This window comes from Pyxicephalus adspersus, chromosome Z, assembly GCF_032062135.1.
Source record: "Pyxicephalus adspersus chromosome Z, UCB_Pads_2.0, whole genome shotgun sequence".
Classification (NCBI taxonomy): domain Eukaryota; kingdom Metazoa; phylum Chordata; class Amphibia; order Anura; family Pyxicephalidae; genus Pyxicephalus; species Pyxicephalus adspersus.
Window position 1 is genome coordinate 62,494,280 of NC_092871.1, and position 26,799 is coordinate 62,521,078.

Sequence of the window (26,799 nt, forward strand, 5' to 3'; positions counted from 1 at the left end):
GGGATAGACATATATAATTAAAGAACTGTTTATTTATGATTTGTTGGAATATGAACAATTTATGACATATTTTATGTTGGCTTGTTTATTTGTATGATTAAAATGAAAACTAATAAAGAAATTGAAACAGGAAAACAACATTTGCTTCTGTTCTAACGTGAGTGGTGTTGCACCTCAAGATTGTTTATGAATATGTAAATAGATATGTATATGTATATGTGTATATATATATATATATATATATATATAATCTTGTCTTACCTTGTTTCTTAATTAAACTGTTTGAATGACTAGCTATTATTTGTGCATGAACCTTCTTTAATTGAATATCTATATGCATTGATTAGGAATATAATTTCCATATTTATGCAGATAAAATATAGATAAAATATACTTTGAATAACAGTGGTCTGATGATGAAGTTAGGTTGCGTTAAAAACTTTGTAATTGCAATGGGATGTGATGGTATGGGTTTTCAGTATTTGAAAGACAAGTTTGGAAAAGTTATACCAGATGCTAAACTGAAAGCAGGCATTTTTGTTGGTCCCAAAATCCGTAACTTGATGCGTGATGCCACATTCAGAGAAAAACTCAACCCACTTGAACTTGCTGCTTGGGGTTCGTTTGTGCTAGTTGCACAAATCTTTCTGGGCAACCAGCGAGCTGAAAACCATGCTGAACTCGTGAACAACATGCTAACAGCATACCATAAACTTGGCTGCCAAATATCACTTAAAAATAATTTCTTACATTCCCATCCGGACTTCTTCCCACAAAATTTGGGTGATGTGAGTGATGAACAAGGGGAGAGGTTCCACCAGGACATTTCTGTTATGGAAACAAGATATCAAGGCTACTGCTGGTTTTTGCAACAGGGAGATAGCGGAGAGCCACAAACGCAAAAGCAAGTGCCTAAAACACTTCTGAAGTGTACGTGTGTTGAACAAGGACTCAGGTGAAATATGTGTAATTGAATATGTTGTTGCAAGGTTAAACCATGTAGCTAATCGCGTCTGTACGCCTAATTAACTCAAGATCCTGACGTCCTGATTCAGCGCACTTGATTTAGTTTGGGACACATGGATTAGACCAAATAGCATTTTTTTTGTGATGCAGTGTAATCTGTTGATTATATTTGTTTTGACTCTCGCAGTCAGCAGCACTGAATCCTTCCTCTTCTCTTCGGTGTAATTATGTACTTTCATTCACTTCATATCCAGAGCTTGCAAGAAGCCACATGTTAACCTCTCTGGCGGTCTGAATAATAATTATTTTTAAATGTCAAAACGGTACATTTAAAAATACTTATTTTAAATTTCCTGCCTGGTCCCACCTCCCAGCATCACCGTCCCGCCCTCCAACTGCATTGCTGGAGGATGCCGCAGGGATGTGGGGACAGGTAAGACTTGAAAACTCCCTGGCAATTCCATCCCGGGTGTGGTTCGGGGCTTTCGCTTTTGGTACTGTAAATTAACCCCGAGCCACACTCTGGTACTGTAAATTAACCCCGAGCCACACTCTGGAATACTGCAAGGGAGGTTAAGAAAGAAGTAACCACATAATGTCTGCTATTTCAGGCAGTATATAGGGAATGATTTGTTTACATTTCCCCATTCAACGAAAAAAGGCTGGGGGGGGGGGGGGGCAGGATCAGATATCTGGAGCTGTCTTATAAACGGGTGAGTGTCTTATTTTAATTATTTTTTTAAAAATCGGGGGTGGCTTACTTATTGGGGATGTCCTAAAATCAGGGAAACACGGTATATGGAGAGAGAGAGAGAGAGAGAGAGGCAAGTTCAGAGCCAGTCCATATAAGAAAGTCACACATGCAGGCTTTGGGTTCGATTTAAACTTGGTGGATGTATAATGGTGTCCTCAGAGAAGAAGTGCAAAGTGTATACAGAGACAAGTTGTCGGGTTTATTGACAGATTAAACTCTTCACATTCAAAAGAACAATATACTATATATACACAAGTTTAGGACAGTATACACTACATTGATGGCAATACTTATTTGTCTGTTGACCTGACCAAAAGGAAAGAACAAAAAAAGCTTTGAAAGCATAGGGTAGTCCTTATGAGATAGAAACCTAATATGATGATCAAAGATCATTGACTTGTCCTAGTGATCACTAGGACAGGTCACATACATATACTCACAATAATGAGTCATATGCCCAGGTGTCCAGGTAACGTTTACATTTCAAGAAAACACTGCTACTTTTCAGAAGGAATTCCTGACCAAAGATAAATCGTTCCTGTATCCCCATTGGCACAATTCACATTTCCTGATATTCTCTATAACTTTGCAATTTTTCACTTTTGAGTTTAGGTCTGTTTTAGGGGCTGCTGTTAAAATGGAATTTACCTCAGAGGTTTTAGCCAAGACAAGTTTGTCACATTATGGCCTATGAACTGGCCAAAAGGGACTACTGCTGCACTTCACGCAGTCTTCTGGGTCCAAAGTCTTTGAGCATCTTCTTTTCCAGGTTGGAATGATGTAATTACTGCAAATGTCCACAGGATTTACTGCATTCTGCCACAACTGTACACTGATCGGTGCACATGAAGCCCAATATACTAATTTAGCAAAAACAACCTGAGAGACAGGCTGGAGCCTGTGTGGCTTGTTATCTCTGGACTTTCAAGGCCTGGAGTGTAGAAGCTGGTTCCCCCATTCTTTCTAAGTAGTCATTCTAGAAGTGGTGTTAATGTCCACAGGACATTAAAAGTTCCAGCTCTTAGGAGTTGGTGTGAGGAAGATTAACTGGTCCTCCGTATACAGTAAGCAGCCTAGAAGAAAGTGCTCTAGTAGAAAGTTACTGTGATCTACTGTTTATACAGTTAGGTCCATAAATATTTGGACAGAGACAACTTTTTTTTTTTAATGTTGGTCCTGTACATTACCACAATTAATTTTAAATTAAACAACTCAGATGCAGTTGAACTGCAGACTTTCAGCTTTAATTCAGTGGGTTTAACAAAAGGATTGCATAAAAAAAATGTAAGGAACTAAAGCCTTTTTTTTTTTTTTTTTTTTTTTTTAGTTGTTTCATTTAAAATTAATTGTGGTAATGTACAGAACCAAAATTAGAAAAAAGTTGTCTCTGTCCAAATATTTATGGACCTAACTGTATGTGAGAAGTACTAGTAGAGCACTAAAGTTTTCCATCTCACACTGGAGTGGCACTAGAAGTTGGAGCCCCTGTGAATTCCTGTCCATAGGTAGGGAGGGCACAGTTGTAAAATAATGTAGAAATCTCAGACTGCGATCTGCTCAGCTGTAAGCATCAAAAGACATAGCGTTGGAGTCCATGCACATTGGTTGTTACTGTATACATTATGTCAACTGGTCAACTCATTCTGAGTTGAAACCTATATCACTTTCCCAACTCACTTACATTGCAGCAAAACAAAGCACTTATATGCAATTGTGCTGTACAGCCAGAATGCAGCATTTTATGATTTTACTGCATTGTGGTGCTTAAGAAAACCAATTCATATGAATGAGCTGCCCTAATGTAATGCATGTTAAAACCACCTCAGTGGACCAGGCTGCTGTTAATTCCCTAGTCCAGTACAACATGTACAGTTATACAAGTAATAACAGTACAATAGAATCATTCTACTTTGTGCAATTGGAAAGGTTATTCAATTGCAACAATACCCAAAAGCTCATGACATCGAAAAGAGCATTTTCAATTGAAGCAAATTTTTTCCTGGGGAAATATAGGATTCCCAATTTATTGAAGTAATAATCAGAGCAATGGCCCAACTGTATTTTATAAATGAACTACATTTTCATTATTTTTATCAGCAGATTATATTATATATAGCCATGGGTTTAGGTAAAGGCTCAAGCTTGTTATATAGTAAACCCTCCTACTCCTTTCAGGGGTGCAACAAAAAATAGTATTGGGCCAATCATAATGGCCACAGTAGATGGATCTATGTAGATGAATAGATCAAGTAACTTAAATAGGATCTTACTAACAGTCAGTTAGAAATACCAGTTTGTATGGACAGACTCTTAAAATATCAGATTACTGTGAGCTCCAAAGGTGGTTCCCTTGCAGAGCAAAAAATTACACGAAAGCAGAGGTTTTCCACCTGATCTCAGAAACTAAAGAACATCAGGTACTAAAACGTACCAGAATGGGAAAAGTGCCTATGATAATCCTGTAATAATTTTGTATACCCACAGAGCCTGTAGATTGTGGGCACAAAATGTACAAAAGGTTTTCTATCAAAGCCAGAATAAGACTGTGCCCCACCATTTAGCAATTCAGTGTCAGGATCTTTAATGCTTAGCAGAGACTATGGCAGTAGCTTTTGCACCACAATACTTGGCAAACCAACCAAAATATAAAGCAATAGTATGGTAATAGTATTAGTGTGTACACAACTTAAAAAGTAATTATTAGACAATATGAAAATATATGTTTTAGGTAACATCAGGAAAAACAATCAACAATTTTCAGCATATGGAGAATCTTGTACAAGATATATTCTACATGTTTGCAAAATTACAGCTTTACCCTAAAGATCAAAACATAAATGAATAAAGAAAAATACAGATTTGACTACAGTAGCAAGAATACACCTTGTATATTTCCAGTTCAAGACACAGTAAAAAATGAGGTTTGTCTTCTTATTTATAAAGAAAATAATAGACTGTTTTATTGCAGTTTGCGGTTTCCATTGGCCAGCCTTTGGTTTTTCCCCCCTATTTTAGGTTGCTTTTGCAGCCTATGGCGAGACTTGAGCATTGTCACCTGGGATTCAAGGGGAAGCTGCTTCTGCTCCCACTTTCACAATATTGGCTTTGCAAGGAAGTTCAAGGGGACACTCAATTTGTGCCCGAGTTGCCATTTTAGAAACTAGCATTACACAATGACAGCTATTGTAGGATTAATTTATTACATTAAGAGTACAGTTTGACTTTAGAATAAATATTACAATAATTATTCAAAATCCGTGCTCACTAAAAATAAACCAGTCAGTCAGTCTTCACTTCTTTCACAATGTTTGTCTAGTAACAGTTTCACTGGTCTGTGAACGGAACAAGAGAATAACTGGAAATAGAATAAAAAGTTAATGAATATGGATTTTGTAGCTTTGTTCTGCTTCTCATTGGCTGCAGAAAACATGTTGCATAACAGGAAAGACAAAGCAAACAAAACTAGTCTTGGTTTGTGCTTTAGATTAAAACTAAAATCAAATAAGGTATTAAAAACACTATTTATTGTAGCTATGTATTCATTAAAAATTTAATAAAATGTATTTTAATGCAGCTAGATCAACTATGCAAAAGCCTTCTATAATCAAAGCTTTAGACTGGGGAGGGAAGAATCAGCAGGAGTGGCCAACTAGGTGTGCTGGTATACTCATGGCAAGGCGGCCTAAATCTCAGAAATAAATGGAACTTCCAAATATGCAGCCCACCTACATATCTATTTGCAATCAAATAAAAAGTCATCACTAAATTTGTAACTAAATTCTGGGACCTATGTGCCCATACAAATAAAATGGACACAATCAACATCATAGGACAACTGGTCCATGTAAAGATGTCTTTCAACCCAGCTTCCAAGTTACAATTAAAGCAGACATAAAATGTATTTACTTTACATAAAAGGGTAGAAAACTCTTTTATATAAAGTAAATATATTCCTCTTTTTTTGTGTAACACCCTTTAAAAAAAAAAAAAAAAAGAAGACAAAGGATGGTAGCGCTTCCTCCAGGACAAAGAATTCCAGGACAGTGTGGGACCGGATCAAGGAAAGGTCTAGTTCTTTTGGTTTGGTTCCGCTTTAAGGTACTGTACCAACACACAAATGTACAAAAATGTATACATGTAACAAAAAAAAAAAACAAACACAAAATTAAAAGCATATTCATTCTTCCCATGGGGCTAAAAAAAGTGCACATAGACCAACAAGTATATGACAGATATTATCTAGTACAGCTGTAGAAAATACTCACATCAGGGCCTGACTGACCTAGTTCTCAATCACTCACAGCCAACATATAAATAATATAATTGATACAATCAAAAGGACAGTTTACACTTTTAGGTACATTGATAACAGTGCAATGTCTTATTTAAAGGGCCAGTAAATCTAAACCATAAAAGTTCCTTAATGCAAGTAATTACTATTCGCAAATATCTATGTAAATGTACCCATATAAAAAGAAAAATTATGAATATATTATATTAACCAATTCACTTCCTCCAGTGTTTAAAGTGCTGCATACCCTGGTAGGTAAGTACCATAATATCAAATGATATTAAACAGGGTATTTTTAGTGGACCAATGTATTATAAAGTTTTTCTAATAAATTGCTGCACTAAAATACCCTGCTTTTTTCCTTTTCATTTATTAAAAAAACAAAAAAACAAAACATCTTTGTCATTCGTGAATCCTTTCTGTATATTCTGTCATTCTACATCAGATATTTTTTTGGGCTAGGAAATCAAAAAATAAAGGACGTGTTTTTTTCTGTAAGATCACAGAACAGAAAGCCAATTGTGTCCTGAAAATTATAACTCTACATTTAAGCAGAACTCTTGGCAGTTGCTGAATCTTAAAAAAACAAAAAAAAAAAAACAAAAACTAATTTAATGCTTGTTTTGTCAAGGGCCAAGCCTCAAATGCGCTTTATTGGCAGCAATCCTTTTTTTGGGCATTTTTTTGCTAAGAAAATCAAAGATCTTTTCTATGGACTTGTTAGCTTGCTGATTCTTATTGACTTCCACAGGTTTAACTACAAATTGTTCATTTATTGTATATTGGTTTTCAGTTGTAACATCTCATGGGGTCCAGAGTCATTGAAAAACAGTTGAGTCAGTGATTCAGTGTATAATAGGTATTAATATTGAGTTTACTGCCATATTAACCAAGTTTACATTAAGTGTTTGCTATGTTTTTAATTGTTTTTAAAATGAATAAATAAAAATCAGAAGAATTTGAGCATTTTAAAACTTGGTCAAGTATTGTGTAAATTTTATACTTAGCTGCCTACTTGAGATTTTTTTGTTTTTGCTTTGGTTTAAAGTATGGGGATGTGGCAGACTGAACAATAACTGTACTGATAGGGAGTTGTTATTATTGGTTTTCAGTTGTAGCCAGTGAATTTTATAAATTGCTGTGAATTGCAATCGCTGAATAATGGCTAATTTGTCTAGGTGATATAGCTCTAAAATGTAACTTACTGCAGTGGTCTCGTAACAAGTATTGCTCCTGTCTTTTTCTCTCCTGCCATGGAATGTGGATGAGCATCACTATATCAGCGCGTCCAATGCAGGAATAGGGGTGCTCGTTGGTCCTGCACTGCTCAGAATAGCAATGTCAAGACAATGAGTTTGTCAAAAGAGATTTGTGGGACCAGACATCACAAGTGGAACAAGCATTTAGGGTATATCAACTGCCAAGAGGTGAGCTTTAAACTGCTTTAACTTCATACATTTCCACCTCTAAAAAAATTTACAAAATGCTTATATAATTTTTAATAAATGTTATTCAAAACTCTTTGCATGCAAACAAACTTGTAGCTTATATTTAGTGCCCCTTTCTCATTGTTCACACAGTTAGGTGAATTTTCAACTTAAAAAAAAAAAAAAAAAAAAAAAGATATTGTGCACATGACAACCACGTTAGTAAACAAAAATCAAAAAGTTAAAATGACAGATTTCCTTGTTTTGTTTTCATTTATTGTTTAAAACAAGTTATAGAAACAGAATGTCTAAAATGATCTGTCGGTGTCCAAAAAATGTCCAAAGTAGGTGATTAATAGTGCAAGAAGTCACAATAAGGGGACACTTTACTCAGTCTATAAAATAAACAATAAATGACTGGTTAATGCATTTTTCATTCATTCTCATAATAGCACCACTATTATAGTCTCCACCACCCAACTAGGACAGGGATTGGGACCACTACACCTTCTTAGTGTTCCCTAGTCTATTAATTTCTCTGTGCTCTGTCAATAATTCTTACAATAGGTCTATATATCTCAGATTAATTTTGTACAGAAATACCTTGAAGTGACATTCTGATCCTGCCAGAACCAAGGAAGCACATGCCTTTCTCCACATCAAGGAATAATGAAACTAAAGCTGGGATCTGAGAGCTGGGTTGCATATTTGTGAGTTGTTGAGATTTGTCCAAGATGTCATCAACTAGCCACAGTATTGCAGGCTTCTGATTTGCTATATCTGTGAGCCCAACAATACAACCTGCAGATACATGGTGAAGTATGTACACTGTGGGGAAAAATATACAATTACTGTCTTTTTTAATTTTCATTTTAGGGGATTTAAAGTGTCTCTTGGAAATTAAGAGGGAGAATAGAAATTGGTGTTTGCTCCTTGATCCAAATTCTTATCTGCATAGGCAATGATACTTGGTTTACTTGTTCTAAGAACTAGTGATCCATCCAAGCAACATTTGTTCTCCAAACTTCACTATTTTACATTCTGGTAGCCAGTAGCTTTTCTGTCATCAGAGGTTAAGCTCTGATGGTCTGTTTGGTGCTGGCAGGACTCCATTCACTGTCCATAGATTGTCCACACCAAGATATCCAAGCAGGATCTCACTCCGTCTGATGGAAAGGTGCAGGATGTCCTCTGCCAGTGACTGGACTGTAATGTATCTCACTTTATCCAGGTCAAACATGTCTTTTAAATACTGCACAATTTGATGCTGTTTAGTAAAATGAAAAAGGAAAGTATTTTTATCAATAGTAAATTCATACATGAAAAGAACAAGTAAAAATCCACTTGTCCAATTTGTTTGTTTGTTATTCAATCTCTATTACAATTGTTTCTATCATTATCTCTATCAAAATAATATTCATGAAACAAAATGGGGTTTTGATTGAAAAACAAAGCTTGTCAAATCAACTACATCCCTCAATCAATTGATAACTAACATTCTACACAAAAATCAGTCATTAAAGCGATCATAATTGCAATCACTTTGCCTAATTTTTGATTGGATATTTTTATCTAAACCATTGCACAACTTGTTGAATATAATCAAATTGTTAGAAAAATTATTTTTTAAGTCCTGAAGCAGAGAGGTTAGTAAAAAAAAAAAAAAATAAATTAAAAGTGCATATGGGGCAACGTCTGCTCTGCCAACCCTCGCGCTAAACATCAACGGTTACATGCCAGTGTCATCAATGGTCTCTTGACAGTGTCAGCACCAGAAAATTCTGTCCAATGGTTCCTAGGTAGCATTCCCTGTTAACTGATTGTTTTTACCAGTTGCTTCCTGAAGGGAAATTATAATGTTATGTGGTCTATATCTGTTTTGGCATTTCCTATTCTTATATTCATAATTTAATCATTTACACAGGATTTTTCTTTCATAACACTACAGTAAACAGCATAATAAACATCGTTTGTCACACTTCTAGTAAAGTCCTTGTAAAGAATTACCTTAAAGAAATTACACATTTCTGTTAAGTTCTCTTTTGGACCAAGAAATCCATAGGCCAATATGGGGCTGACATGCTCCGATACGGAGTAGAAGTGAGATATGAAGCCATCTGGAACCTAAAAAAGGCATGATAGAACAATATGTTACATATACAGCTAAGCATAGCACACACATAAAACTCCAATCAATGGTCTTATCTGAGATCAATTGCTACCACCATTGCGGTCTTTAAACTGAATTAACAATAGCTTTGTAGATTTTACAGTACAGAATGTGCTGTGTGTATGAATGCACAAATATAGGAACCTGTCAGATATAAGAATACATAATTTTGAACATAAGCACTCATCAAAGTAGGGTCAGGTTAGGTAAAATCAGACACAGAGTCACAAGTAAGCTGTTCATATCCATTTATGTATTAACAGTATTACTTCCTGCACATACTGCCCACCATTAAACCCTTCATACTTCCCTCCTGACCATACCCCCTGGCCATGCTACCCCCATCATACCCTCCACACTCTCCCACAGAACACACTGCCTACTATCAAACACTCTGCATTTCTCTTCTGCTCATGCTACCCACCATTATACCATTCAGTAGAGCAATACTGGTGCCTAGGACCAGGACAGATTATTCAATCAGTAATTGTGGTATCCACCCCTTAAGCTACATACACACGTCCAACGGTTCTCGCCCGATAATTGGCTCAGGGACGATATCGGGCGAGAATCTAGTGTACAGCGCCAGTCGTTCATCATCTGAACGACCGTCCTGGCGGATCCACGGACGATGGACGACTAACGATCCTAATGCAAGGGAAGGGGGAGAGTGCGCAGCAGGGTGCCGCTCCGTCACTCTCCCCTTCCCTTCTCTTTAGAGCAGAACGGTGCTGTATGTACAGCTCTCCTTCATTCCATCGTGCAGTGCTAGTCGTTGGAAAGGATCGTGAAAGATCCTTTCCAACGACTATTATTGCACGTGTGTATGTGGCTTTAGGATAACTATAAACTAAATGGCACCAAAGATTGGGGTTTTTAATTTAGGTTAATATACCACAAATGGATACAGTTAAAATCCAAAATTTATGAATTCCACATATGAAAAAATATGAACAACTTGAACATATAAAAAAATTAAGTATCAGTGTGAAAGAGGCAGGTAAATACATAACTTTTTGATAAACAGATCACATGAATTGAATAGTTTCACTTAAAACATAATTATCATCAATCATGATTACAATTTTCAGACTGATATGTGAATATGATTGGTACCGCTGTTCTAACAAATAAATCTACGAGAAGGAGTGTACAAATGGGCATGTACAATGATGTTATTGTCAGGAAAGTTTCACAGCTGTGTTTGTGTATGAATGCTGCATGTCATGTACTGCAGCCTAACATATTGCCCAGTACAAACCTCAAAATCTCCTAAACAGAATGTCGTACCAACTTAAAATTTTCAGGGTACATAGGGAACTATCATAGATAGCAGTATCCAAAATTTAATCTCCCCACCTTTAACAACACTTAAAATATGGGGGATCATAATTAAAAGTAGTAAAAATTGAACATTAGAGTTGCTGTTTTAAAAGTAAGTGTGTCTAGAAGCCCAAAATTAAACTTACAAATTATGGACCCCCAGGGCCACTTACATAGCAAGGAGGTGGAAACCGTACATTTATACCTACTTGTCACAAAACTAAAAATGCCATAATACACTACCCTGTCCCCTACCCTAATTTGAACCCAAATTTCTCTGGAACAGGGAGATGTACAAAACCAAAAATGTAGATGCAAGTGGGGAACACCTGTGACTAACACCCCCTAAAATTTCATTGTTAGGCCATCGTCAGAACCAGGGCTATAGAGTCGGAGTCAAGGAGTCAGAGACAATTTTGGATACCTGGATTTGGAGTTAATAAAAAAAAATGTGCAAAGTTCAAATGTCCTATTTCACAAACAATAGTCATAATTAAGTACTTCTCTCATGTAAGAATAAAGCCTAGTGCATAGTTGTATTTCTACTAGTGTGAAGTTAAGATGACCTACTATACAACCTGACTTTCACATTATTGTAATCTGGATTATGTACATTACAAAAAGTGTTTTCATTTTATGTCAGATAAAAATGTGTTTAACAAGCGTTGATTGAGTGTTGAGTGTAAACAAGTGTAATGATATAGGTGTAGGTGACAGCTATGGCCTGATGTGTGTTCAGGTGTCCTGTCTGCACTCTCCATATATGCTCCCATCCAGGTCTGAACTTTAACATCATTTTCCACATCACCTAATACTAGGAAGTTAGTTAGGTGTCCCCCCTGGCCCTGGAGCCTCCCACTGCCCTGTCTTCATGTTTATTTTAAAACTGTATGGCTGCTTGTGTGTACTATGATGGAAGGATGGTATGATGGAAGGATGTATGCATGTTTTTGGATAAAACTGCAAGGCTATGTGTGTGCAGGAATGTATGAATGTTTGTGTATAGTGCATATTGTGTGTATGTTTCTGAGTAAAATGTAGGGCTTTGTGTTGGAATGTATGAATGTTTGTGTATAGTGCATATTGTGTGTATGTTTCTGAAAAAAATGTAGGGCTCTGTGTGGTATATATAGTATTTATATCTGTGCATGTTTTTCTGTATAGGACTAATTATATATATTTGTGTGTATAGTGCCGTGTTGTATGTATGTTTGGAATAGTGCGGCACTATGTGTATGTTTGTATTTAAATCAAAGAATATGCTAGTTAGTATAACATATTTTATATTTATATTTTAGTGAAAGCGGGACCCCCATTCACAATGGCAAAAAGTCTGTCGACAAACACGATAAAGTCTTCTGTTTATAAGCACTTTACATTATCAAGTGATGGGAAACATTGTGTGCCAATGTATTCTTGAACATGATGGTGAAAAACAATGTGATGCAAAAATTAGCAGTTTCAGTGGGTCTAACAAAAATGCACCTACAAGAGCATCAAATTTGAAAAGACACTTGCAGCGTTTTGATCATAAAATGTTAGAAATTGTGAATGAAAAAGATCTAAATTAAAATATTCCATCTACTTCTGGGATAAAGAATGTTCAGAAATCTACTGGAGACCAAACACAACTAAGAAGATTCTTTATATCTGACAAAGGTACCATAACAATGACACCGGAAAAATTCAAAAACCATAATATTGAAATGGTAGTAAAGAATAGTGTACCATTATCCTTTTCACAGCCAGCCTTTTTAGGCCTAAATGGAGAAATGGCTAAAAAACTTAGTGTTTTACTGGAAAGAGAAAGTATAAGGAAACTTATAATTGAAGAGGCCAAATGTAAAAAGAAAGAACTACGAAAAGCTCTGAAGGGTCTTCATAAAAATGGATGCATGCACACGTCACAGAGTCAATTATTTTGCTATTAATGTTTTTTTAATGATTTTTTGATGAAAATAATAAAACAATAACGTGAACCTTAGGAGTAAAAGACACCCAGGCACATCACACCAGTGACCAACTTAAGAAGTTAGTGGAGGATGTTCTAGATTTCAGCTCTAGATTTCACCTTCTATGAAAGAGGATCTGACAGAAGCAACTCTTTCTTAGAACAACACTATATTGAGTTAGTTTTGGATTGCATTTAACAGCTATTCTACTCTACAACTATATTCCAAGTTTAATATATAAACTGTTTTAGGTTTTCCAGCTTTTGTTTTTGTTCATGTAGTTAAGCTTGGTTTTTCTTTTAAAACTACCAAAGAATGTGGTTCATATTTTTAAACTGGTTAAGTTCCTGTTCCTGATTTTTTATGCATGCTATGCTAATATTTTATAGGCACTTGATAAAAACAACAAATAAAATCATATTGTGTTAATTTTTTTGTAATTTGTTTAAACTGGCCAATACAGTAGAGTGTAAGCTTCCTAGCCAGTAGTTCTGTGCTTAAAAAGCATGTATGTTGCCTTCCTTCAATCAATGTGGAAAATACATTAGCATATTACAGGGATTCTCATTTTATCTTGACACTTTTGCATTCAAATTTTACCCCAAAAAATGTCACCCTTGTCAAAATTCTTTTGCATTCAAACTTCACAAAAAAAAATTAGACCCCCTAAATATTCATAAATCAATAAATTTGTTATAAAATTAAATATAACACAATATTTTTACTATAAAAGTTTTTCACAAGAAACATTAAATAAAACTATGTAATAAATTAAATGATTTATTAATCATTATTGCTTTCTCATCTTAGATATTTAGGCAAAAAGTATTTTTGTATTATAATTTGAGCAATCCAGCTTGCCTAATGTAAAAAATACACTATTGATGCTTTCTAATAAAGCACCCGAATTAATTAGCCTATTTCTTCTTACTACTTCATTCCATTTAGAGAATATGTTCTCAACAGGATTAAGAAATGGAGAGTATGGTGATAAAAAGAAGAGTTGGTATCCCTTACTTTCAACCTTTACCTGGCTGGTTTTATGAAAGGAGACATTATGCATAATTAGGATGGCATGCTGAACACTCTTTTCACTAAAAACATTCAAAACCTCATCAATAAAATTGATGAATGCTTCTTGAATTAATGCTTGTGCCGTAAAGTGGAGGGTCCCATTTTTATTCCTCATACAACAAATTAAATAATTTCTGGAACGTACTATAGCCACAACATGCACCACCCTTTGCCCAATAGGAAATCTTCTCCTGTTGGTTCTCATTGACATGTTAAAACCTACTACATCAAGGAAGTAGATGTTTTTTCCCATCTTCCTTAGCAATGAGATCAAGGATTTTGTTAGCATAGCTAAGCCTTTCTTGAAGAAAGTGGGAATCATTGCGCCTAGCAGGAATAAAGAAATTCTTTTTCATGACCATTGGAATTTATCAATGCATCTATCTATTGCTGAAATAGATACATTAATTCCAAATTTGGCAAATATTTGATCCTTCATTTCTCTGAGGCTTATTCTGCAATCTTCGGACATACTGTAAATACAGAGGAGTCGGATGATTTATCTACCGACTCCGCAGCCCTGGTCAGAACATGAAGAACTCTGCCCATCAAAAAAATCTACCGTTAGACATTGCGGGAGGCTTAAAGCACCTGAACCCCTTTTTTTCAGGAACAGGGGGGTACAGGTGAACAAAATTAGAGGTACAAGTAAGGGACACCTGTGACTAACAGCCCCTAAAATTTCATCACTAAGGCATTGTCAGAACATAAAGAACCCACTATTACCCATTACTGAAAATGGGGTTCAGGCGTTACAAGCCTGCAGCAATGTGTAACGGTAGATTTTTTTAATGGGCAGGGGTTTTATGTTCTGACGATGGCCTAATGATTACATTTTAGGGGATATTAGCCATAGGTGTCCCCCACTTGTACCTCAATTTTTTTTCACCTATACCCCCATTCCTGAGAAATTGGGGTTCTTGTGCTAGAAGCTCCCAACAATGTGTAACAGGGTGGATTTGACCCGGAGGATTGGCAGAGTTTTTTATGTTCTGGCAATGGCCTAACGAAGAAATTTTAGGGGGTTTTAGCTACAGGTGTCCCCCACTTGTAAATCTAATTTTGTTTACCTGTACCCCCCCCCACCCCCTCCATTCCTGAGAAATTGGTGTTAAAGCGTTAGAAGCCTTAAGCAATGTGTAACAGGGTAGATTTTTTTTAACAGGCAGCTATTTTTATGTTCTGACAATGGCCTAACAATGAAATTTTAGGGGGTGTCAGCCACAGGTGTCCCCCACATGCACCTAATTTTGTTCACCTGTACCCCCGCGTTCCTGAGATATTGAGGTTCAGGTGCTTGATGTCTTAAGCAATGTGTAACAGAGTGGATTTGTTTAATGGGCAAAGTTCTTTATGTTCTGACGATGGCCTAACGATTAAATTTTAGGGGGTGTTAGTCACAGGTGTCCCCCACTACATTTTTGGTTTTGTACATCTCCCTGTTCCAAGAATATTGGGGTTTAAAGTAGGGAAGGGGACAGGGTAGTGTTGTATGACATTTCTTGTTTTGTGACAGGTAGGTAAAAATCTAGGGTTCACACCTCTTTGCTATGTAAGTGGCCCCTGGGGGTCCATAAAATGTATGTTTAATCTTGGGCTTCTAGACACACTTACTTTAAACAGCAACCCTGATGTTCAATTTTCACTAGTTTGTAAAATGACCCCCATATTTTAAAAATTGTTGAAGGTGGGGAAAGGAAATCGGGGTACTGCAATCTATGAGGGTCCCCTGTGTACCCTGAAAATTTCAGATCTGTACGACATACTGTTTAGGAGATTTGTACTCGGAGAGATGTAAGGCTGCATTCATACACAAACACAGCTGTGAACTTTCCTGACGATGACATCATTGTACATGCCCATTTTTACACTCCCCCTGGTGGATTTATTTCACAGGTTGATTTATTTGTTAAAGAGAAACTGCAATTTTTTCTAAAGGAGATATGATGGGAATGTCCTTTTGTAGGGAAACAAGCACCAAACTATTTAACAAAATATATATAGAAGTGTGTGAGAGGTTGCTAATTTATATAAAGAGAGATCTTGTTGTTCAGTGTTGTTTATCACTATTCATGAAGCAAAAGGGTAAAAATACTCAGGAAAATGAAGACCATAAGATGTATTAGTGTCAAAAATGTAGTGGTCAAAATGTAATGTAGTGGTCAAAAGCCCATTATTCTACCATATTACCGTTCACATTCACCTTCTGCATACCACCCACCATATATTCTCTGTACTTCTTATCTGCACATACTGCCTACCAATAATACCTTTTGTACTTCTCTACTGCATATAATGTCCACCACGGTACCATGTTCCCTTCCCTAAATATATTGTAAGCCATTATACATCCATGTATTATTACCAAGCTTGACTGTTAAATGTGTACACTTAGCTAGTCAACAGAATTGGGATTTTCAAAATATTTACCATGAGAAGCCTTCGCTTAGCTTTTAAAACCGACCAGCATGCAGTTGCCAATGCCTATAACATTGATAGAATTAATGAATTATAAACAAAGTTGGATTTAAACAAAACAACAAATAATATGTTTTCTAGCAATTTACTAAAGTAAACCTAAAATATGGAGGCTGTCATTGCAGAGTACTAGTTGTCTGGCTTTTTTTAGGCTTCCATACTCAGGTGGGTGAATTTACGTTCTAAAGTCTGTGTAAAGCTCTGAACATGTTAGCTGTTTTTCCATGAATTTCAAGTCATAACATACATTTTTTTGTTTAAGAAAGAGTAGGGAATGGTAAACCCCAGGAAATGTTTTATTTTTATCTGACCCACGAAGGAAGATTTTTCTTCACTTCATACCCCTATAGGCAGTAAAAAGTGAGGAAAAAAAAAAAAAAAAATTACTCTTTTCAGTGAAACCTTGGATATCATCTCTATTCAGATAACTCAAAAATGTGGAATTTCCCTAGTTGTAGAGGAGCCACAGACAGCAATAATAACCTAACAAAATCCTAACCTTTTCTTACTTTATCCAAAATTCAACACAATGGTTTATCCAATATAAGCATCTGTGGAACACAAATATTTACTCACAGTTTCCTTGAAGCTATCAGACAGCCAGCGGTTCCTCAAGACAGCAATTACTGAAGAAGGTGGATTTTCTAAATCCTCAAAGGCATCCATCAATATGAAATCTAGTGCTATGTCAAAGAAATTCATGAAGACCACCTAGTGGAAATTGAAAAAATGTATATACAGTGAAAAGAAACAAGGACATATAGTGTATAATGGATGAAGAAAGAGGAGATGTCTCCCACATTAAGGAAGTAAAACAAATAAATACAGCATATGAGTTGGAGGAGGATGGCCAAGTATCTGGCATTAGGGAAAGGAAACAGTTCAATGCAGTGTACAGGTGATGAGGGGAGGAAACAAAGTATCTAACACTAAAGTCACACAACACATAAAAGCTGGAGTTAAAGAATATCTCACATTAGATCTAGCATTGTAAAGATTACACAGTGCAAAAAAAAAAAAATAATTCACTTGCCAAGGATATTTTAATATATTTAATGTATTTGAGGTCTACTAAGTCCAGAAATGACATCAGTTTCATTGAATTGGCTCTAGTTCTTGTGATACAGGAATTGGAATAGACAATTTTATCAATAACAAATGTTAACACAGCATATTATTATCAATCTTTATTCACACATTTCTTTTGCATTGTATGTAATAAATGTAGCATTATTTTTATAATTTGATTTGCCTACTTTTTTTTTTTATTCATACATTTTCTTTTTTTCTTTTTTTTTTTTTTTACAGAAATAGGAGTTCTTTAGGAAGTTGTTTTAATGCCCTAATGTGTTTTGCTACATTTGTGGTGAATATTCTCAGGAGAGAGAAGCAACATTACAAAATTTGTGAAAAAAGCATATCTTGCATCTTTTGGTATTAAACTGGGGGACCAAGATAAGTTTTGGGCTCCCAATATGGTATGCAAAACTTGTGTAGCGTGTCTACGTCAGTGGAAAAATGGAAAACTGAAAAGTTTGAAATTTGATGTACCTATGGTATGGAGGGGGCCCAAAAATCATCACAATGATTGTTATATTTGTGCTGTGAATGTAAAAGGTTTCAATTGCTACAAGAAAAACAAGTGGGAGTACCCTGATTTGGAATCAGCAAGATGACCTGTGCCGCATGGTGCTGATGTTGCCACACCAGTGTTTATTACACTCCCTGATATTCCAGTATCTGACATGGAGGATATACAGGGTTTGGAATGTAATCCAGGAGTTAGCAGTGGAAGTGAATATGAAGGAAGTGTTTCATTAAACCAGCAGTTTTCTTAGCTCAGTGATTTAATACATGACCTAAATCTGTCAAAACAAGCCTCTGAACTTTTAGCATCCAGGCTAAAAGAAAAGAACTGTCACAAAGACAGGAGAGATGACACTCCTACCATATTTCAGTGAAGACAGAGACTTTGTGTACTGTTGTAACATCCCTGGACTACTAGCCCATATGGGAGTATCAGAATACCGAGCAGAAGACTGGCGGCTTTTCATAGACAGGCAACTGCTATGTATCAATTCCAATTGGTCACTCAACAAAACTTGAGAACCAAAAAGAATACGAAAACATCAAAATGGTCTTGCAAAAGCTTTGCTATCGCCAACACCAATGTGTTGATTTAAAAATTATGAACTTCCTACTTGGACAGCAAAGTGGATATACAAAGTACCCATGTTTCATCTGCTTGTGGCATAGTAGAGCAAAGCTGGAAAAAAGTGACATGGCTTCCAAGGGAAAACATGAAAAAAGGTACAGCAAACATCATTAACAAGCCAATGGTTCAAATTTTCCAAAAATCCCTCTACCTTCACTACTCAAAGTTGGGATTAATGAAGCAATTTGTTGGAGCCCTGAACAAGACAGTGATTGCTTCAAATACATTTATAGATTCTTCCCTGGATTGAGTATTGAAAATGTAAAACATTAAAACGGTCTCTGAAGATTCGGAAACTGATAAATGATTCAAATTTCACAAGTTACATGACTGATACTGAAGCTTCTGCCTGGCACAGCTATGTCATGGTTGTCAAGAACTTCTTGGGTATCCATAAAGCACAAAGTTATGAAGAACTGGTACTAAACTTCTTAAGCTCTTAAACTTTAAAAATTTGGGTGCTACTATGAGCATAAAGGTACACTATCTCCTTAGCCGTTTGCAAAAATTTCCAGAAAACCTTGGATATTTCAGTGAGGAACAAGGGGAGAGGTTCTATCAAGATATAAAGGTGATGGAAGAAAAGTATCAGGGCAGATGGGATAGACACATGATGGCAGACTACTGCTGGAGCCTTCAACGTGATTGTCCTGATAATTAGCATAAAAAAAGAAAATCATACAAACTGAGTTTTTCAGTGACTTCTTTGTGATTAGTTCTGTAAATATACTGAATATATTGACATTAAGTATTTCAAAAATTTAATTTTGTATACGTAGACATATCTAGTTTAATTTTGCTTAATTTTCATGTTTCATTATTTTTCGAATATTGGTTATTATTTAGGTCAAAACTAGACCCAATCTAGCAAAACCAATACCTTATTTAGAATTTGTGCATCAAACATAACCTGAAATAACTTTAGACTGATTGGCAAGGAAATGTTTGTTGGCCAGTGTTATCACCCCTCTAAATGGATTACATTGATTTAGACACTGATAAAACCCCAGGGATACTATTAGTTATAATTCTTTTTTTCAAAGTCTGTCCCCTGGTCTTCTGTGACTTTGGTTGAATGGTGCCTACATTGTTAGCACTATTGTTTGAGTGGGTTTATTCCTACAAACCAATAAAACAGAGTTGAAGCCTAGCTGACTGTCACCTAGACTTCCCCTATACTGCATGTTTACAAATGGCACAAAGACTATTGTAATCCCTTGGCAATGACTGAGGGCAACAGATAGAACATACAAACTTTATATGCAGACTATGTTCTTTGTGTTTAACAAACATTGCAGGACTAGAATGCTAAACATTTATCAACTAAACTGCCCAATATTCCATCAACTCTCATAAGATGCCACTTGGCTAAGAGAAATATTTTACCTTTTACTTGTGTGTCAATAATCTGCTGAGTAGATCTAACATTGCCTACTGTTGCATCATAAGTCATGACATTGACATCTTTAGAGCATATCTTCTCCTTACCCCACGTCCTTCCAGTTCTCTCTGAGTAGTGGGCCACGTATCTTCCTTTAGTGCATACTGCACCATTTCTTCATAATTCTCTATGAAACCCTTAGGATTCTTTAAAAAATTTTTAAATACAAAATATTATTAGATATAACAGAAATTAATACAGTTCACTACAAGTGACCATTGTTATCCTTTCTACCAGTCGATATGTGAAAAGGCTGAAGGGATTTTTATTGCTCCTTCTGTCCTGTTAAAGCTCTCTAACAATCCTTGGGTAGGAGGTGTGAAAAAAGTAAAATTGAAAGTCCCCTTTTCCCAGTTATCTTTAAAGGTGAGGGTGATTTTTACAGAGCTGCTATGTAGGGACTGCTATGAGATATGCTGGGAAATGGGTACAACACAGGGTACAACAGGTACAAGAGGAAGTAGCAAAAAGAAAAGATCACTCTTTTGCAATACCTTCTCAGCTCTAACAATCAGTCCTGTCACCATTTGTTTTCCAACTTCACCAAAGAACAACCGGTTCCCTTCATCTTGAAGTAATTGCTGCAATCAGAAAAAAATATTTTTTGCAGCAATACTGACCACAGACACAGAAAATATGATAATGTGGCTCACATTTGCTTACAAACACACACACAGTCAATTATTTATGTTTAAAGCCCAGCTCTGGCTTCTCCCTTCCATCAAAAGGTCCCTTAGACTGTATCAAACTCTTGGGATGTTATTTATCGGTTGTTAGCTGTACTCGCTTGCTTGAACTTGCACTTCCTTCTATGGGGAGAATACCTTGCTTTGCATGGTCTCTCTGTAGCCCCATAGTGGACACCCCAAAGTGTGCCCCCAACAAGAACTGCACACAGAAAAACTTACATTATGCATAAGAAGTGTGTGTGGAAAGAGGGGTTAAAGAGAAAGTAAACTGAAAAAAAAAAAAAAAATACACTTACCTTCAATCCCGCAGCGCAGTCGATCGGTTCGCAGGTGTCTTCCGTCGGGTCTCGCGTCGTCCCAGGATCCTTTTCTTTCGGGTTTGTTTTTCTATGTCACCTGACCCAGGCGCGAGATCAGGTGACATAGGTTGAAAAAAAAAAAAACTGCCGATCTCACTGCATATGCGTGAGATGGGCAATTTCTTCCCCTTTTCACGAAAATGCTCCTTCTGCGCATGTGACTTTGCGCTCCCATTCATTCTCGATCGCCTAGGCTATTAGGAATTAGAGGTGCTGTACCTTTTTATTTATTTTTTTCTTTAAAAGGGTGTTGCAGTTAAAAAAAAAAAAAAATTACAACAAACAGAATTTTTACCTTACAAAAAGGGTTGTCTACCCTTTTATGTAAAGTGAAATTTCTAAGTTTAGGTATGCATTACTTGTAAGTATTCAGCAGAAGTGGGCATTGGGTGGTGTAATTTGATAATTGGCAGTATTACCCAGCCCCTATTACAGCAATAGTGGGCAAGGATAATTAGTCCTTTGCGGTACTACCCCACCTTCTTTGGCTGGTGTTTCATGGTTTATTTTTGGGGAATTTATAACTATTTTAGTGTTTGCTGTAAGGACTCTCTTAGGTTAACCTTCTTTTGAGATTTCTTTTTCATGTCAAAAAAATGTTGATAAGTAAAGCATAACTAATATATAAAAATAAGAAACATTTATGTAGCCCAATTCTGCACTATAATCTTGAATAACCTAAATGACATTTTGTTTTACCTGAAAAGCCTGGCGGACACAGTGCAATTTCGCCAGAAAATCCTGGTCATTATAACAACCCAACAGCTCCGTTCTAACAAACAAAAAACACACATATAAAAGTCTTATATAAAAAACATTGGTAAAGTCTCCTCAATCAAAATCAGCTTTTCCTTAATACTAATATCTTTACAAAACAAATGAAAATATTTAGTGAACTAAATCCTTAATATTATCTTATATTATCTTACATTACTTAATCTTGGCTCTGTGTATTCCCCATTTAGACTGCAGGGGCTAAAGTGTACCGAAATGTTAGTGTATAATCAAAGCCAAGCTGTGTACATTTGGAGAAAAATCTGAATTCTTGTTTTATCTTAAGAACAGAAAATGAAAAGGATTTTTTCCAAGTCAGAAACTTCTAGGGCTTCATTTGGAGGGGCTTTGTTTAACTGCCTTTGACACCGTTGACACGGACACTGTCAGGTGAATTCAATGGACATAAAAACCCTCTGGGACATCAAATTCACCAATTCGATAGGCAGAAGAATTGTCAAAAAAAGGTCGGGGTTGGGGCAAGCAGCAAGCAAGAGAGGTCAGGTCCAGGGGCCACCGCAGACACAGCAGACACTGGAAGTAACAGGAGGCACAGGGATAACCACAGACAGAAAGGAACACTGGAACAGCACAACGGGAACTTGCTAGGAAACAACAGACTGGGCAATAAGGGGTTACACAGGAGCTGGACAGGGGAAGCACTAAAATAACCAACATATGTAGAGGAAATGCTCAGCAGAGCTAGGGGGCTAGACACTAGTGGAGACACCTAGTGGGGACATGTTGCCCAAATGCTGAGTGTGGTGTCTGAGCTAGCTAAATAGCCAGGGATGATTAAGGGGCTTTCCAGATTGGCTGGCAGGATGGGCGAAACTGATAAAACGCCGAAGAGCAGGCATGCCTAGGGTCAGAACTTCCCACATACGCAGGAGAGAGGTATCTGAGCTTTAACAAGGAAGAGGTAGGTGTGGCATTAGCCCCCCCCTTTTTTACGGGGTCTCCCCACCTGCCGAGGTCCAGGTTTAAGGGGAAAGTGAAAACAGAACTTCTTGGCAAGAAGAGGGGCAGACACATCTGCAGCTGGAACCCATGATCTCTCCTCTGAACCAAAACCTTTCCAGTCAATCAGGTAAATAAGCTTCTTGTAAGAAATTTTGGAGTCCAAAATTTGATGGACTTCATACTCCTGAGAAGAATCGGGTGCGGCAGTGGGCAGTGAAGACGGACAAGAAAAGAGATTCAGGACCAACGGTTTAGGCAGAGACACATGGAAAACATTGGGCAGCTCGAGATGTGGGGGGGAAACGTAAACTTTTAACACACCGAGTTTACCTTGCCAATAATGGCATAACATCTAAAAAAACGTAAAGCAAACATAAAGCAAACTTCAGAAAAGGCACCTTGCAAGGAATACTCTTTGTAGAGAGCCAGACTTCATCCCCAGGTTGAAAAAGAGGCGCCTTATTGCGATGCCAATTAGCCATCTTCTTGTAGCGAGAAGCTGACTGCTCTAGGTGCTCTGCAAAAGCCTTTCCAGAAGCGGGAAGTAAATTGCACTCCATGAACTGACACAATATGAGTGGGCATACTGTGTAGTCGAAAAATTTCTGGAAGGAAGATTGGCAGCAGCATTGGTGCCAATGGTAAAGCTGGGAAATGTACGAAATGGGCAATTTAAGAAAAGCGGTCCGCGACTACCCAAATACCCATACACCCATCGGAAAGGAGGAAGATCTGTGAAAAATCCATAGATAGAGGACATCAAGGTTCTGTGGGAATAAGGAGTGGAAGAAGTGGGCCTGCAGAGGCGCAGGTGGCAGGCTTTGTTTGAGCACAGACAGCACAGACTTGCTGCCTGGATGACTGGATGACCAGAAAGTTTAGAATTGTATGCCCAAAGTAAAATTTTGGTACAGAGTTGGGGAGGTACCAAGGATTTACCATTAAGGATAGCAGATTCTTGGATAGAGATCAAGGTTAGGATAAGTCTGTAAAAAAAAAGTGACCTTGTGAGGGGAAACCTCCATGAGATATCACCATTCCTCCAGAGCGAGCTTGATGGCCAGGAGCACCCCATCTCCAAAGGAGTGATTATTTTCCGTGGGGGAGAATTTCCTTAAAAATAATGCATATGGGCATCAAGCTCGGGTGGGGGTCTGGAAGAGAAGATCTCCCACTCCAACAGAGGAGACATCAACTTCAATAGAAAAGGGCCTGGACAAATCTGGCCTAACTAGAGCAGGGTCAGAAAGGAAGGCTTGCTTCAAGGCATGAAAGGCCTCAACAGCTTTAGAGGGTTAATTCTTGGGGCCAGCATCCTTCTGGGTCCTTGATCCAAATTATGTTATAGGCCCCTTGGAGGTCCAGTTTGCAGAAGACCTGGGCACCATGGAGACTGTCAAAAAGCTTGGGGATAAGTGTAGCGGTTCTTAACCGTGATGGCATTCAGACCACCATAGTCAATACGGGGACAGAGAGTCCATCTTTGTTCTGAATTAGGAAAAACCCTGTACCAAAAAGGGAAAAGGACTTACGAATTAATCCCTCTGCAGGTTTTTCTTGATGTACTCACTCATACCCGACCACTGGGAGGTGTGGCATTAGGTATGAGGTCATAGCTATGATATCGTACCTATAAGATCATACCTAGCACAGTCAGAGGACCGGTGGGGAGGAAGCTGCTCCATCTTGCATTTGGGAACGACACCTTGAAAGTCCATGTGCTGGGTATGGGATGGATTGAACAACCTCTGATGTGGAGTGAGCGAGCGACTTGAGAGGCTTGAGCTTGGTCAAACACTGGGAGTGGCAGGAAGGGCCCCAAGCCAAATACCTCTGGAAAAGACCAATCTAGCACCGGAGAGTGTTGTTAAACCCATGGTAGTCGCAGTATGACTGCAGATGTGGCCTGGGAAAGAACAAGGAAGGTTATCCACTCCTGATGTAGCACACCTAAAGACATTTACATGGGTAAAGTTTGAAAGCAGATCACAAGACAGTATGGCACCATCCACCGCAGAGATACTGAGGGGTTGGAACAAAGGCTCTATAGGCCAGGCAAATCCTTGACAAGAGAAGCTGAAATGAAATTGCCTGCTGCCCCGGAGTTGATGAAGGCCTTAGGGCCAATTGTGGACTTATTGCAGTGAAGCTGAATGGTTAAGCAAGGACACCAAGTGGAGGGGAGGGAAGAGTGACCTAGCATGCCCCCCTCAGAGCACACTAGGCGCTGCAGTTTCCCAGCTTCTGTTGACATACTTTAATGTTTTTAATGTCTTTTCTGTCCGCAATAGATTCAGAAAAATGCTAGGACATTTCTTCAGAAAACACCATGAACGGCCCATGGGTTCCTCCAAAGAAGGAGAAAAAGGAGAGGCCAAAAGTTCAAGAGGCCACTGGAAGGACGGTACTAGTAGGGGTGAAAAAATCTTGCATAAGCAAGTTCTCTTTAGAAAACATTCTTGAAAAAGAGTATCAATCTGCATGGCCAGGGAGATCAGGTCATCCAAAGAGGAGGGAATTTCTCATTCAGCCAATTCATCCTTGATGCGGCCTGACAGGCCTTGCCAGAAGGTAGCGTAGAGCGCTTCATTGTTTCAGGTGAGCTCAGCTGCCAGGGTTTGAATGTGATCTGATCTGCAGTGAGCGACCCTTGGCAGAGACTAAGGAGTGCGCACTCTGCTGAGGAGGTGCGGACTGGTATATCAAAGATTCCTTGAAGAGGGCCAGGAGGGACTCAGTGCTATTGATGACTGCATCCTTTCTTTTCCTGAGTGAAGACGCCCACGCCAAAGCTTCTCTGACTCAGGGGCTACAGCAGACCCATGAAACACAGGGATAACCACAGAGAGGTACAATGGAACAGCACAAGGGAACTGGCTAGAAAACAACAGACTGGGCAACAAAGGGTTAACACAGGAGCCAGACAGGGAGAGAACTGAATTAAACTGCAGCTGTGGAGGAAATGCTCAGCACAGCTACATGGGCTCGGCACTAGTGGGAACACGTTGCATGAACGCTGAGTGCTGTGTCTGAGCTAGCTAAATAGCCAGGGATGATTAAGAGGCTATCTCCTAATTGGCCGACAGGATGGGTGAAACTGATAAAACTTTGAAGAGCAGGAATGCCCAAGGTCAGAACTGCCCGCATACACTGGAGAAAGGCGCCTGCACTTTATTGAGGATGAGGTAAATGTGACATCTCCTATTAAGGAATATTTAAATATATTCAAATAAGACAGAACGGATAGCTCTGTAACTAATGTATTATGATCTATTAGTATGTATCTGGTAAAGGTATATCCCTACCTTACTGTCCTGCAGGCAACTTTTCCTGCATGAACCAATTTCAATGCCTCTTCATATGCTTTAGCATGCTTAGGAGGGATCATGGGGCCTTCGTTCACTTGTAAAGCATCAAACAGCTGAAAGTCGAATCACATAAAACCATTATTCAAATAAATAAATTCTATGCAATATCAGTGTGACAGCTTTTTTAAGAGGTATCCACTTATCCCAAGTTTGTTCACTCCCTGTCCCAACAGTCGGTCACCATATAACCTATTAGCTAGATTTGTACACACATTTCTTTCTCTTTCCATCCACCTCTATCTTAAAATTCTATATAAGTGTTTAGGAAGACAAATGTTCTCTAAGATATCAGTAATAGTTAACACTTCAGCAGATACCGATTCACAATAAATGCTAAAAGATGCAAAGCAGCAGATGAATATTAGCACTCATCAAACAGTGAAAGTATTTCTGAGGTAAACACTGATACACATTATGCTGAAGAACTACTAAGAGTGTGATCTGTTATTCAGACAAATCCAAAATGAAGTTTTCACATAATACTTTCTTTGTTTTAAGTCCACACTTTAATGGCACCTGCAATAAGAATTCCATATGTGTAATTTTAGGGAGTCA

General features: G+C 37.7%; 1 protein-coding gene across 2 annotated transcripts in view; it reads right to left on the reverse strand.

The window, feature by feature from the left end:
• Positions 1–4,899: 4,899 nt before the first annotated feature.
• MIGA2 (mitoguardin 2) overlaps positions 4,900–26,799 on the reverse strand; it is a 36,264-nt gene continuing 14,364 nt past the window's right edge. For both annotated transcript variants that reach the window (XM_072431027.1, XM_072431026.1), the window contains exons 9-16: positions 26,182–26,297; positions 21,839–21,911; positions 20,586–20,672; positions 20,139–20,237; positions 17,012–17,146; positions 16,388–16,441; positions 9,446–9,562; positions 4,900–8,705 (exon numbers count right to left, since the gene is read on the reverse strand). In XM_072431027.1, coding sequence (XP_072287128.1) covers positions 8,505–8,705; positions 9,446–9,562; positions 16,388–16,441; positions 17,012–17,146; positions 20,139–20,237; positions 20,586–20,672; positions 21,839–21,911; positions 26,182–26,297 — 882 coding nt within the window. In that variant the 3' untranslated portion in view covers positions 4,900–8,504. The remainder of the gene's footprint in view (positions 8,706–9,445; positions 9,563–16,387; positions 16,442–17,011; positions 17,147–20,138; positions 20,238–20,585; positions 20,673–21,838; positions 21,912–26,181; positions 26,298–26,799) is intronic.